A 13,628-nucleotide genomic window follows, 5' to 3' on the forward strand; every position below is an offset into this window, starting at 1 on the left:
CAGAAGGAAACAATATAAATAAACAAGAAAAGAATATGGAGAGTCTGATGTCCTGTGGTCTTCCTTAATAAGAACTCACTTTCAAGAGACTATAATCTCCTCAACACAAAGCTTTCTACCAAGGATCTTAATAAGATTCTGAGAAAATTCACACTTAAACAATATGCCACTAAAACCAAAACAAGGTATTACCAGCTCTACAAAAGGTTGGTTTCTATCTGATGAGTCATTTCTAAACTGATGAAAGTTTTTCAAGTGTTTTCTATTCAAGCTGGAAAATATATAAAGGCAAGAATCATTTAGAAAGCAGGATGACTGAGACATTTCACTTCATTTTATACATCCTTGTTTGACTCTATGCAAACATCAAACTAAGGATGGCAAAAATGAGTTTCTCTTCCTACATATTAATACTAACTTTTTCTTTGCTTTCTCAAGGCATTTCACATTCAGCATCCAAATCGATAAGCAATTTAGAAGATGACATGGTATTTAAAACGTTGAGGCTGGGGAAAGCCTTTCAGAAGGAAGATACCGCAGAAAAATCAATTGTTGTTCCTTCCCTGGAGCAATATAAAAATGATGATAGCAGTTTCATGAATGATGAAGAAAACAAAAATTCAAAGGTAAGTGGTAATGCGACTTGCCCTTTATTTCAATGGAAATTTGAATGATCTTTATGAATCCTTTGAAAGTAAAGTTGATACTTTTATAAGCAGAAGCATGTGAAAAAAAGTTACAGTATGCATTAGAACAATTAAACAAATTTCATACATACCAGGTTGTTCTTCCATTCTGGGAAATATCTCTTATTCAAAAAGTTTTTATTCCCTGAAAATCTTGTATCTAAAGTATTTCTTAAAGGGTAAAAACAGTGCAGGGCATATTTAAATTGATCAATAAGAATATTACACAATTGTATTATAGTTCCATTCCCAATAGAACAGTTAAAACACAAATCAACCTTTTCTTTACAGAATGCAGGTTCCAAACATAATTTCTTAAATCATGGCCTGCCACTGAATCTGGCTATAAAACCTTATCTTGCACTAAAAGGATCTGTAGCTTTTCCAGCTGAGAATGAAGTTCAAAATACTGAATCAACACAAGAAAAAAGAGAAATTGGGGATGAAGAAAACTCAGCTAAATTTCCTATAGGAAGGAGAGATTTTGACAGTGAGTAGTTTTTTTAAAATTGAATTCCTATACCTTAATATCATAAAATAGAACTTTGAATTTAACGGAATTTGGGTCCAATCATAACAAAATCAAACAAGACCATGGTTCAACTTGTACTTGATATTAAGTGACTCTTGCAAAAGATGTGAAATTAAAAAGTATTTAATTAGTTATTACAATTGTAATTTACTCAGATTTAGCTATACTAGATCCATTCTTTTATTTCTAATCAACTTTGTGCGATACTAGTCCTCTAAACAATTTTTTTTTTCCTTCAGTGCTTAGGTGTATGCTGGGAAGAGTCTATCGACCTTGTTGGCAAGTCTGATGCCTGTTGGTCCACATCATCATTTAAAAAGAAAGCAAAATCATTTAATTGCCTCTCGGGAAAAAAGCCCTTAATGTTACTATGACTTGTATTATTTTAAATGTCTGTTTTAAAAGAAAGTGGTATTGTTATGCCTAAATGATTGCTTTACTTGTGCATTAAACTTTATGAATTTTCTGCATAATTATGACTTACTGGTACTTTTTTAAAACAATGCTTAACATGCTAACCATACGTACACCGCAGACCAAAATAACAAAGCACTATAACTTACACCTTCATTGCTTAAAAATTAAGTAGAAGAATTTGGTAAATGGTTTTATATATATATACACAAACCTAAAGAACATAAAAGATAATTTCATAATCTAAAAAACTGAGTCAACTTCGTCTGGCCAGTAATCAATTTGTCCTTGGTGGTACATCTATTGTTTTTTGCAACTCTGAGTAGTTTGCCATCCAATTTATTCTGCAAATCTTTTGATGTCTTACGTATCTTAACAATTTTGTGTTGAAGTGGTTCATTTCCATTATCACAGAGAATATTTTCATCATCCAAATCCACCTGTTTCCTTTTTGAGCTTGTATTTCCTGTCAGACTACTTGATTTTCTTGCTACTATTTCTTTTTCACTTCTGCCCAGATGAACATTTCCAGAACTTGTTCCAATTGTTGGTCTTCCAACAGAAGAATTTACACCTTCTGTTATGCAAGATGAAAAGAGGAAAGAAATTACATAATACTTAAAATTATTACACATGAGATTTTATAAACTTTTAAAGTAAAGAATATTTTAAAATTTATGATTTACAATCAAATATAAATTACATTACTAACAGATACAGCAATATTACCATCACATTTCTTTTCATTTTACCGTATCACTTTTCATCCCTACAAACAATAAATTTGCTTTGTCTGAATGCACAACACAATCCTTAAATGCTACTACAAGTTATTTCTTAAATACATTTAACTAAATCAAACTAAGTCCTAATTCTATACACCAATTTGTACTTAGATATGACTTTTAAAATAAACTCAAGTCTTTAAAAATATAAACTTTTACATTACAAAAAAAAAAAATCTAGTTTTACTTAAGTTAAAACCATCAGTACACTAGAATTAAATTGTTATTAAATTGTTCAATTAGGTCAATTACCAGAAAGGTCATTTTCCATGTGAAGAACACACAAAGGCTTTGATGCTGAATTAACATTATTCCATTTATCCTTGCTTATCATGCAGTCATCTTTATAAGTACAGGCAAACTGAGATCTAATTGAGGTTTGCTTCGTCTGGTAACAAGAAAGAAGAAGAAAATATGCAATTTGCCCTTTATTTTTACTTACTTTTTCATATATATAGAAATATACTCTGTAGTAATTGAGGTACCATAAAAATTTCCCTTAAAAATTTCATTATCTATTGGGAACTTTTAATCCTTAATATTCCATAGTTTGCAAACTCATTCACTGCTACAATTAGCTTTTTTTTTTTTTTTTCAGTAATATCAGTTTTGTGTATGTTTTTGATAATTTTTGTAAAAGCTTACCAAATCAATTATAAACTCTACAAAGGCCTTTGTTACACATTCCTATGTCCGAGTTGCCTTAGAAAGTGGATTTTATTATAAGTTTAATAATGACATACATGATATACATAATCCTAGAAAAATAGAAGCTTTTAATCTTAACAAATTACAGAGTAAACTCTTTTAGGGAAAAAAAAGAAATTAGAGAAACTAAGGAAGGGAGAGACACTAGGATGAAATAGAGAAATAGGAAAAGGTAAAAGAAGCAAAAATAGGCAACTAACAAAGAAACAAGATAAAACAGTGCTGAATGAAAGGCTTTATTTCTTAATTAAAAACTTGAATATTTAGAAAATTAAGAAATAAGATGGGCTTCTCTGGTGGCTCAGTAGTAAAGAATCTGCCTGCAATGCAGGAGACGTGGAATCGATCCCTGGGTTGGGAAGATCCCACGGAGAAGGAAATGGCTGCCCAATCCAGTATTCTTTCCTGGGAAACGCCATGGACAAAGAAACCTGCAGGCTACAGTCCACAGGATTGCAAAAGAGTCAGACAGGACTTAGTGACTAAACAACAACAAACAAAAAGATCTGACCAAGTGATTTAATAGCTGAGTATTCAAAATATACTCCTGTAATTATCTTAAAACATGAGAAATAGGAGAAAATTAGAAGGCTAAATTTAATTCTTAAGCACTGAAAAGGATGTCAAGAAAATACTTTTGGAAATGCATTCTGTAAACATAAAACCAGTGGCTGTTTTAAGAAGAGGAATTCATTTCAAAACAAAGTAATCTACACAGATAATGCAAATTTCAACAATTGCAGCTGCTGTATAATGCCATTTAGTTATTATAATAGTGAGATTTCTCCAAATAATTAGAAATCATCTCAAATCCTTTTCAGAAATAGACAAGTTTAAATTTCAAATACATGATTAAATAAAGAGGACTTCAACAATTCAATAATTAATACTTCAAAGTATAACTACATCATGCTGAACAAAGCTCACAGAGCATATATTGATACATTTCACGAAGTCTAAAACAGCAAGATTTTATATTATATATTCAGTAATTATATATTGTGTTTTATATTCAGAGAGATAACTGCATTAACCCCCTCTGATGTTTGCAGAGATAATGGCAGTGAAACCCACTGACTATAATTTAGAAGAAATTAGAATAGTCCCCAGTCCAGCTGCTTCATAAAAGCAAGTTTTCTCAGGATGACAAATTTTATATCTTTTTGAGTAATGGTATTTATGAGAGCCTCTAGCTCCCAGAACACTAAAAATTATGTTTAATTTGCTTGAAGATTCAGACAATTAGAATTTATCTTCCATTTAAGCACAAAAATACACAAAATTGAAAAAATGTGAAAATGTAAAAGATCAAAACTATTTTTTTAAAAAGTGAAATACAGTAGGCTTTGACAATGGATGGAGCTATAGCGCAAGATCTTCATGAATCCACAAGAATGCAACTACTCTTAGATAGGTTCTACCATGAGATGCCCTAAAATACAATTGAAGGCTTTAACTAGGGATTTAACTTTAATCCCTTTCTGGATTGTATTAATTTCATAAGTAGAGAGTTAAAACAATTAATAAAACTATTAAAATAAATAGTTAATAAAATAAAATTTATATTACATATCATTACTAGAGCAAATTATCCAAAAACTTTTACTTCCATCTACAAAACCAATACTGTTAATATATTTTTATACAATGTTTCTTTCATTTCACCAAGGTAACTGCCTATATAGAAAATTATAAATTTACCGCTTGCAAAGAGTTATAAAGAGTATGGTAAGACCATGAAAGCAAACAGATGCTAAGTGACTGGCAAGGAGCACTCCCATAGTATCCAAATAGTGATGGCACCTACAGGTGGCTTGAGGGACTTCAACCTCCCACCAAAAAACCTTCATCAGTACCACTTATGTGTGCGTGCTTAGTCACTCAGAAGTGTCCGATTCTTTGCGACCCCATGGACTGTAGCCCTCCAGGGTCCTCTGTTTATGAGATTCTCCAGGCAAGAATGCTGGAGTGGGTAGCCATTCCCTTCTCCAGGAGATCTTCCTGACCCAGAGATCAAATCCAGGTATCCTGCAGGCAAACCCATGATCTGTAGGCAGATTCTTTACCATCTGACCAGGGAAGCCCTAGTATCACTCATAAAACACTCTACATAAAAAGACAATAATTATATTATTGAACACAGACAACTGACATTGTCTCAATCTTATACTTCATATGAATAAAAATTTCTTTGGAAAGTTATTTTTACTAATTTTAAACTTACATCTGAGTAAAAACCTCTCTTTGCTATATAAATACAGTTGTAAAATAAGTTCAATAGCCCTCTTGACAACTAGATTTCTTCTCTTCAGGCCTCCAATAGAAATTCTCTAGTCCTTAGCCAGAGTAGGCCAGTTTCAGAAAACTAGAGTTATAAGGCAATGGATTCTTAAAACACTGATAACAAGTTGATATGAGAAAGGAAATTAGTTAGCCACTATATTTACCACGAAAAACATTATTTATAAACATAACAAAATACAAGAGAGAACCATAATGGTGCTATGGTAATATTGCAATATTTATATCCAAAACTGAGAGTAGTTATATTGAGGATATTTTTTTTTTTTTTTTTGGTAAGAGATTCTATGTGAGTTTTTTCTCTGCCCTGTACAAATATCTTTTTAAATTAATTATCACTTATTAAGTTCCAACTATGTAACAGGCACACAGAATACTAGACTACTAGGATGGCTTCTATAATCACAAAGACACTCTACTTATAAAATTTGCTGTTGACACACAGCTGGAAGAAATAATAAATTGGATAATAGAATCAAGACTGAAAAGATCTCAGGCTAGAACAATAAGTAGAAAATAACAAAATGAAAATGAATGAGGATAAACAAAGTCCTATATTTAAGTTCAAAATACCAATTACAGATGTACAGGATGAGAATCTGACTTAAAAACATATGAAAAAGACCCACAGATTTTAATTGATCATGAACTTGACTGAAGCCAACACTGTGATATTGAACTAAGAAATGCACATAAAAAGACAAGATGATATGATGCAAAAGGCATCAGATTTGCCGTCAAAAGACCTGGCTTCTTATACTGGCCCTATCACTTACTAACTAGATGATCTTGGGTAAACCTCAAAATCTCTCACTTATCCACACATAAATGGGAATATTTGCCTCACAGAGTTGTTGAGATTAAGTGAAGTGAAAAATATGAAAGAGTTATATATAACTCTAAAGATATATGTAGATACTATATAGTTACTAATGTAGCAACATATAAAGAGAGTATTCCTATAGAATAGGAAATCTGTTGAATTAGGTTTCTCAGGACCCAGTCAACTCTAAAATGATTCTAGGAATGTAGTTCAAAAAATGAATTTACAGTCAGCTTCTTCATTTTAGTTATTAATACAATACAAGCTACACTGACTTGTATTTATAACTTAAAAGAGATTGCTTTTCTTTTGTTCATAAAAGTTGAATTTTTCTGCACCGGATTAGTGGCTACATAGAACTGAGATTACTTCCTGTTGCAAATTTTCCAAATCTCTCTGTGTATTTGATTTGGAATCACAAATAAGCAAAACAATTCCCTTCTGAAAGTGCTTTTGAAGTACTAAACAACTAAGAATAATGTTCAGATTCATACATGGCTGTTAAAATCATTTTATGTTCAAGTCACATGAGAGAAAAGGATTCAAAGTTTTCCTTTGTAGAGTGATTTCCCCTCTTTGGAAAGATTTCTATCCACAGTAAAATTGCAATGAACTTCAAACCTGCCAAGAATTGGAAAAGTCCTTTTGCCACAACTTTTTTTAAAACTGAAATTATTAGTAGGTTCCCAGTTTAAGGAAAATAGTACTTCACAAAGGAAAGCCTGACTCCAGTTAAATTAAGACAAATGAGTCAAAATATTGAAAAGTCATAGAAACTTCCAGTTAGCTGTATTAATAAGAGAATGAAATTTCTAAGCCCCTATTATACAGATATATTTTATTAACAAGTTTGGAAATTACTCAACATACCTATTTGACATATAACTACTCAAAATTTATCTTTTCACTCTTACAATACCACATTTTCAAAAGAAAAGAGATCTGCTATGATTTTTTTTTTATAATTTTCTTTATTTATTTTTGATTGTTCTGGGTCTTTGTTGCTGCAGGCTTGTCTCTAGTTGTGGTGAGTGGGGCTACTCTCTAGTAGCAATGAGAGGGCTTCTCATGGCAGTGGCTTCTCTTGGTGAGGAGGACAGGCTATATAGGGCTCCTGGGCTCTAGTGCACAGGCTTAATAGTTGTAGCACATGGACTTAGTTGCTCCATGGCATGTGGGATTCTCCCAGGTAAGGGATCACACCTGTGTCTCCTGCATTGGCAAGCAGATGCTTTACCACTGAGCTACCAGGAAAGCCTGCGATTTGCTATCCTTAGTGAAATATGAACTTGTGAGTATATCAAATGATCCATTTCTTCATCAATAAAATTCCATTTAACTTTGCTAAATAATGGAAAGATGATATTATGACCTAGGTAATAGCATGATATTTTTATGACTCCTTATTATAATTGCTATGCCTTCATTTACTCTTTAGAAACAGCACAAACTTTGAAGCTGTTATTGTTCAGTCACCAAGTCCTATCCGACTCTTTGCAACCCCATGGACTGCAGCACGCCAGGCTTCCCTGTCCCTCACCATCTCCAGGAGTTTGCCCAAGTTCACGTCTATTGAACTGGTGATGCCATCCAACCATCTCATCCTCTATTGCTCTCTTCTCCTTCTGCCTTCAATCTTTCCCAGCATCAGGGTCTTTTCCAATGAGTCGGCTCTTGGCATCAGGTGGCCAAAGTATTGGAGCTTCAGCGTCAGTCCTTCCAGTGAATATTCAAGGTTGATTTCCTTTAAGATTGACTGGTTTGATTTCCTTGCTGTCCAAAGGACTCTCAAGTCTTTTCCAGCACCACAGTTCAAAAGCATTAATTCTTCAGCACTCTGCCTTCTTTATGGTCCAATTCTCACATCCATACATGACTACTAGAAGTTTTACATCTAAATACAATCCTTACTCTGATACTTACTAGGTATATGGACTGGAAAATAATGCCTTTTAGACTTCAGCAAGGATTAATTGGAATGAGGTATATAAAATGTCTAGTATAACACTTAGAAGGTACGCAATAAATCCCACCCTCATTCCTTCAGTCAAAATGTGTTCAAATTTTAGTTCAAATATAAACATCCCATATCCATTCTAATGAAAAATACTGTTCAGCCACCTTCTTAAAGAGACTTGTACTGATCATTCTATTTATTTATTTATTTTTACATAAACGTTTTATTTTTATTTATTTTTTTTAATTTTATTTTATTTTTAAACTTTACATAATTGTATTAGTTTTGCATCATTCTCTTTAGAACCAAAACACACACAAAGGAACATACTCTCCTTATAACCCTTCCCAGCTTTATTTCCCTCCATAGCACTGATAACCATCTAATACATTGATACAATATAATTATCTTATTTATTTTCTGCCTCTCCCAACTAAAAGGTAAGCTCCATGAACAAAACTTAGTTTGCCAACCGATGGTGTGCTCCGGTCCTCTTATGGTGCTCTTCATCACACAGGGTGAGGAGTTAAGAGACTATGATCTCTCTTTATAGATCCTGTTCCAAGTATCTAAGGGCCCCAGAATTCCTTGCTCAAACTGCCAAGGGGCTGGGCCAGAATTGGCCTCTTCCTCTGGGAAGGGCTTACTGCTTATGACAAGGGTGTTGGGGAATGGGATGTGTATGTTTCTGGGTGGAGGGTCTCTAAGAGCAGGGAACAGAACCAGAATTAAAGGAATTGTAGGGGCAGACCAGAACCCACTCCAGTGCTCTTGCCTGGAGAATCCCAGGGATGGGGGAGCCTGGTGGGCTGCCATCTATGGGGTCACACAGAGTCGGACACGACTGAAGCGACTTAGCAGCAGCAGCAGCAACAGGGGCAGACCAGAGGTTTCCATTTATATTCTTGTACCCCAGTCCCATAAAGAGCAGGGCAGGGAGTGTCTGTTTTGTTTGCGGATGTATTTCCAATTCTTAGGACAGAGCCTGGTACTCAGTAGGCATTTAATACATGTTTGTTGAGTGAATTAAGTAAAATTATAACAGACACTAACAGGTGTATGCATCCGCTGCATCATGGAAAAAAGCAAGAGAGTTCCAGAAAAGCATCTATTTCTGCTTTATTGACTAGGCCAAAGCCTTTGACTGTGTGGATCACAATAAACTGTGGAAAATTCTGAAAGAGATGGGAATACCAGTCCACCTGACCTGCCTCTTGAGAAATCTGTATGCAGGTCAGGAAGCAACAGTTAGAACTGGACATGGAACAACAGACTGGTTCCAGATAGGAAAAGGAGTATGTCAAGGATGTATATTGTCACCCTGCTTATTTAACTTATATGCAGAGTACATCATGAGAAACGCTGGACTGGAAGAAACACAAGCTGGAATCAAGATTGCTGGGAGAAATATCAATAACCTCAGATATGCAGATGACACCCACCCTTACGGCAGAAAGTGAAGAGGAACTAAAAAGTCTCTTGATGAAAGTGAAAGTGGAGAGTGAAAAAGTTGGCTTAAAGCTCAACATTCAGAAAACGAAGATCATGGCATCTGGTCCCATCACTTCATGGGAAATAGATGGGGAAACAGTGGAAACAGTGTCAGACTTTATTTCGGGGGGCTCCAAAATCACTGCAGATGGTGACTGCAGCCACGAAATTAAAAGACGCTTACTCCTTGGAAGGAAAGTTATGGCCAACTTAGATAGCATATTCAAAAGCAGAGACATTACTTTGCCAACAAAGGTTCGTCTAGTCAAGGCTATGGTTTTTCCAGTGGTCATGTATGGATGTGAGGGTTGGACTGTGAAGAAGGCTGAGCGCAGAAGAATTGATGCTTTTGAACTGTGGTGTTGGAGAAGACTCTTGAGAGTCCCATGGACTGCAAGGAGATCCAACCAGTCCATTCTAACAGAGATCAGTCCTGGGTGTTCTTTGGAACGAATGATGCTCAAGCTGAAACTCCAGTACTTTGGCCACCTCATGCGAAGAGTTGACTCATTGGAAAAGACTCTGATGCTGGGAGGGATTGGGGGCAGGAGGAGAAGGGGACGACAGAGGATGAGATGGCTGGATGGCATCACTGACTCGATGGACGTGAGTCCGGGTGAACTCTGGGAGTTGGTGATGGACAGGGAGGCCTGGCGTGCTGCGATTCATGGGGTCGCAAAGAGTCGCACACGACTGAGCGACTGAACTGAACTGAACTGAACAGGTGTATGTGAGCAGAAGGTATGAGGTAATAGAAACCAAGAGGAAGCAAAAGCTTGGAGGTAGAAAAAAAGATGTACAGAGAGTAAAGAAACCACAGGGTACAGAAATGAGAGAAGTAGACTGGTAAAGAACAGCTAAATTACCCTAAGGACAAAAGCTCTGAAATAGAAAAACAGGTACAGAGTAAACTCTACTCTGTTCAGTATAGTAAGAAAACCATTTGGTACAGAAACAAGAGAGAGATATACATGCACAAAAGAGCTATATCACATTCAAGTGGAGAGAACCATGCAGCTAAAGTCCTTAAGCCCCATTGTATCCACCATTCCTTTCAAGTTCTTAAATATTCCGCCTTTCTTAGGTTCTCATGTACATATCCTTACAATAAGCCCTACAAAAAAAAACTGTTCCTTAAAACCACAAAAGCCACACCTTTCTTAATCTTCCCCACATTATTTATTCACTCTTTTTGTACACTACCGAATACACAACTTCTTTATACTAGTAAAGAAATCTAATAATTTCATTGGGTTGTTTGCTCAGCCTGAAATGCTCTCTTCCATCCTCTCTTCCTATTTAAATCCTATTTATTCTAGTCTCTCGTGGTCAGACACCATTTCTTAGTCTTATAAAGGGTTTCTAGTTATTGCATTTGCGTGTATCTTTAATCTACTAGAACTGCAACTATTTAATACGCTGGAGCTAATTAATTAAAATTCAGTTCAGTCGCTCAGTTGTGCCCGATTCTTTGTGACCCCAAGAATTGCAGCACGCCAGGCCTCCCTACCATCACCAGCTCCAGGAGTTCACTCAAACTCATGTCCATCTACTCGATGATGCCATCCAGCCATCTCATCCTCTGTCGTCCCCTTCTCCTCCTGCCCCCAATCCCTCCCAGCATCAGAGTCTTTTCCAATGAGTCAACTCTTCGTATGAGGTGGCCAAAGTACTGGAGTTTCAGCTTGAGCATCATTCCTTCCAAAGAAATTCCAGGGCTGATCTCCTTCAGAATGGACTGGTTGGATCTCCTTGCAGTCCAAGGGACTCTTCAAGAGTCTTCTCCAACACCACAGTTCAAAAGCATCAATTCTTCAGCGCTCAGCTTTCTTTACAGTCCAACTCTCATATCCATATATGACCACTGGAAAAACCATAGCCTTGACTAGACGGACCTTCGTTGGCAAAGTAATGTCTCTGCTTTGAATATGCTATCTAGGTTGGCCATAACTTTCCTTCCAAGGAGTAAGTGTCTTTTAATTTCATGGCTGCAATCACCATCTGCAGTGACTTTGGAGCCCCAAAAAATAAAGTCTGACATTGTCTCCACTGTTTCCCCATCTATTTCCCATGAAGTGATGGGACCAGATGCCATGATCTTCATTTTCTGAATGTTGAGCTTTAAGCCAACTTTTTCACTCTCCTCTTTCACTTTCATCAAGAGGCTTTTTAGTTCCTCTTCACTTTCTGCCATAAGGGTGGTGCCATCTGCATATCTGAGGTTATTTGATATTTCTCCCGGCAATCTTGATTCCAGCTTGTGTTTCTTCCAGTCCAGCGTTTCTCATGATGTACTCTGCATAGAAGTTAAATAAGCAGGGTGACAATATACATCCTTGACATACTCCTTTTCCTATCTGGAACCAGTCTGTTGTTCCATGTCCAGTTCTAACTGTTGCTTCCTGACCTGCATATAGGTTTCTCAAATGGCAGGTCAGATAGTCTGGTATTCCCATCTCTTTCAGAATTTTCCACAGTTTATTGAGATCCACACAGTCAAAGGCTTTGACATAGTCAATAAAGCAGAAACAGATGTTTTTCTGGAACTCTGTTGCTTTTTTGATGATCCAGAGAATGTTGGCAATTTGATCTCTGGTTCCTCTGTCTTTTCTAAAACCAGCTTGAACATCTGGAAGTTCATGGTTCACATATTGCTGAAGCCTGGCTTGGAGAATTTTGAGAATTACTTTACTAGCATGTGAGATGAGTGTAATTGTGCAGTAGTTTGAGCATTCTTTGGTATTGCCTTTCCAGTCCTGTGGCCACTGCTGAATTTTCCAAATTTGCTGGCATATTGAGTGCAGCACTTTCACATCACCATCTTCTAGGATTTAAAATATCTCAACTGGAATTCCATCACTTCCACTAGCTTTGTTCATAGTGATGCTTTCTAAGGCCCACTTGACTTCACATTCCAGGATGCCTGGCTCTAGGTCAGTGATCACACCATCATGATTATCTTGGTTGTGAAGATCTTTTTTGTACAGCTATTCTGTGTATTCTTGCCACCTCTTCTTAATTATACAATATTAAAAATGGAGTTCCTCAGTAGCAGTAGCACATTTCAAGTGTTCACGAGACACGTGGCTAACACCTACAATACTGGACAGCAAAAACTACAGAACATTCCCACAGAGAGTTCTGTTGAACACTACTATGTAACAAAGCTTTACAATCTATTTCCCATGGTACATACATGAAAGGCAGATGGATTTTCAAAAGACTCAGGGACATTTTTTAGTTTTCTGGGTCCATAATATTGGAACCAAGATGTAGCTTTACATTATTAAAGGATGCATCTGTTCCTCCCGTCTTTAACTACTACCTGATGTGAAAGGGCCAGTTAAGCTTCAGAAAACATTACAATCGTTATATCTTCAAATACTATTTCAATTCTATTTTCTCCTCTCATTCTGGGGATCCAATTAGGCATATGTTAGGCACATTCTGTGTTCTTATCTTCTCTTTTGTTTTTGCATTCCTTATTCTCTCCTTGCTTTAGTTTGTATATTATTCTAATGACCTATCTTCATGTCCACCTGTACTACCTAACGCTATGTCTGGTTTACTATTAAATTTACCTAATTATTAATTTTAGATAATGTTTTTACAGTTCTGGAAATTCTATTTGGTTTTGATTTAAAATGTTTGGTTCTCAGGAGTTCCAGGTGGTCTAGGAATTACGATTTGGCGTTTTAACTGCTATGGCCTGAGTTCAAACCCTGGTCAGGGAACTGAGATCCCACAAGTTGCATGGCATGGTCCAAAAAAAAAAAAAATTCGCTGTTAGAATTTCCCAAATTTTACATCCAATTTGCCCATATATTCCTTTAATTACTTTTAAGTGTTGAAGGACTCTGTCTTTCAAAGGTTTTTACATTGTGTTCTTTGGTCTCCCAACCCACTTCATTTCCAAATGTGGCAAATATCT

At 35.9% G+C, this 13,628-nt stretch overlaps 2 protein-coding genes across 6 annotated transcripts in view; one reads left to right on the forward strand and one right to left on the reverse strand.

The window, feature by feature from the left end:
* Nucleotides 1-377: 377 nt before the first annotated feature.
* PMCH (pro-melanin concentrating hormone) lies at nucleotides 378-1,480 on the forward strand. Its single transcript, XM_055575451.1, has 2 exons — nucleotides 378-626; nucleotides 978-1,480. Exons 1-2 carry the CDS (start codon nucleotides 378-380, stop codon nucleotides 1,182-1,184), a joined length of 456 nt encoding a protein of 151 aa, XP_055431426.1. The 3' UTR covers nucleotides 1,185-1,480.
* PARPBP (PARP1 binding protein) overlaps nucleotides 628-13,628 on the reverse strand; it is a 67,875-nt gene continuing 54,874 nt past the window's right edge. For 3 of the 5 annotated variants that reach the window (XM_055575324.1, XM_055575297.1, XM_055575306.1), the window contains 2 exons: nucleotides 2,670-2,805; nucleotides 628-2,209 (listed from right to left, as the gene is read on the reverse strand). In XM_055575324.1, coding sequence (XP_055431299.1) covers nucleotides 1,869-2,209; nucleotides 2,670-2,805 — 477 coding nt within the window. In that variant the 3' untranslated portion in view covers nucleotides 628-1,868. Of the gene's footprint in view, nucleotides 2,210-2,669; nucleotides 2,806-3,226; nucleotides 3,564-13,628 lie in introns of those variants that run through there. The other 2 variants (XR_008712857.1, XM_055575314.1) reach the window with 2 other exon arrangements.

Source organism: Bubalus kerabau, chromosome 1, assembly GCF_029407905.1.
Source record: "Bubalus kerabau isolate K-KA32 ecotype Philippines breed swamp buffalo chromosome 1, PCC_UOA_SB_1v2, whole genome shotgun sequence".
In the NCBI taxonomy this organism is placed as follows: domain Eukaryota; kingdom Metazoa; phylum Chordata; class Mammalia; order Artiodactyla; family Bovidae; genus Bubalus; species Bubalus kerabau.

Excerpts from the sequence above, each read along its gene's own strand:
- PMCH (XM_055575451.1), top strand. The coding sequence starts at position 378 with ATGGCAAAAATGAGTTTCTCTTCCTACATATTAATACTAACTTTTTCT. Across the intron at positions 627-977 it reads AAGAAAACAAAAATTCAAAG|AATGCAGGTTCCAAACATAA; the intron begins GTAAGTGGTAAT and ends TTTTCTTTACAG.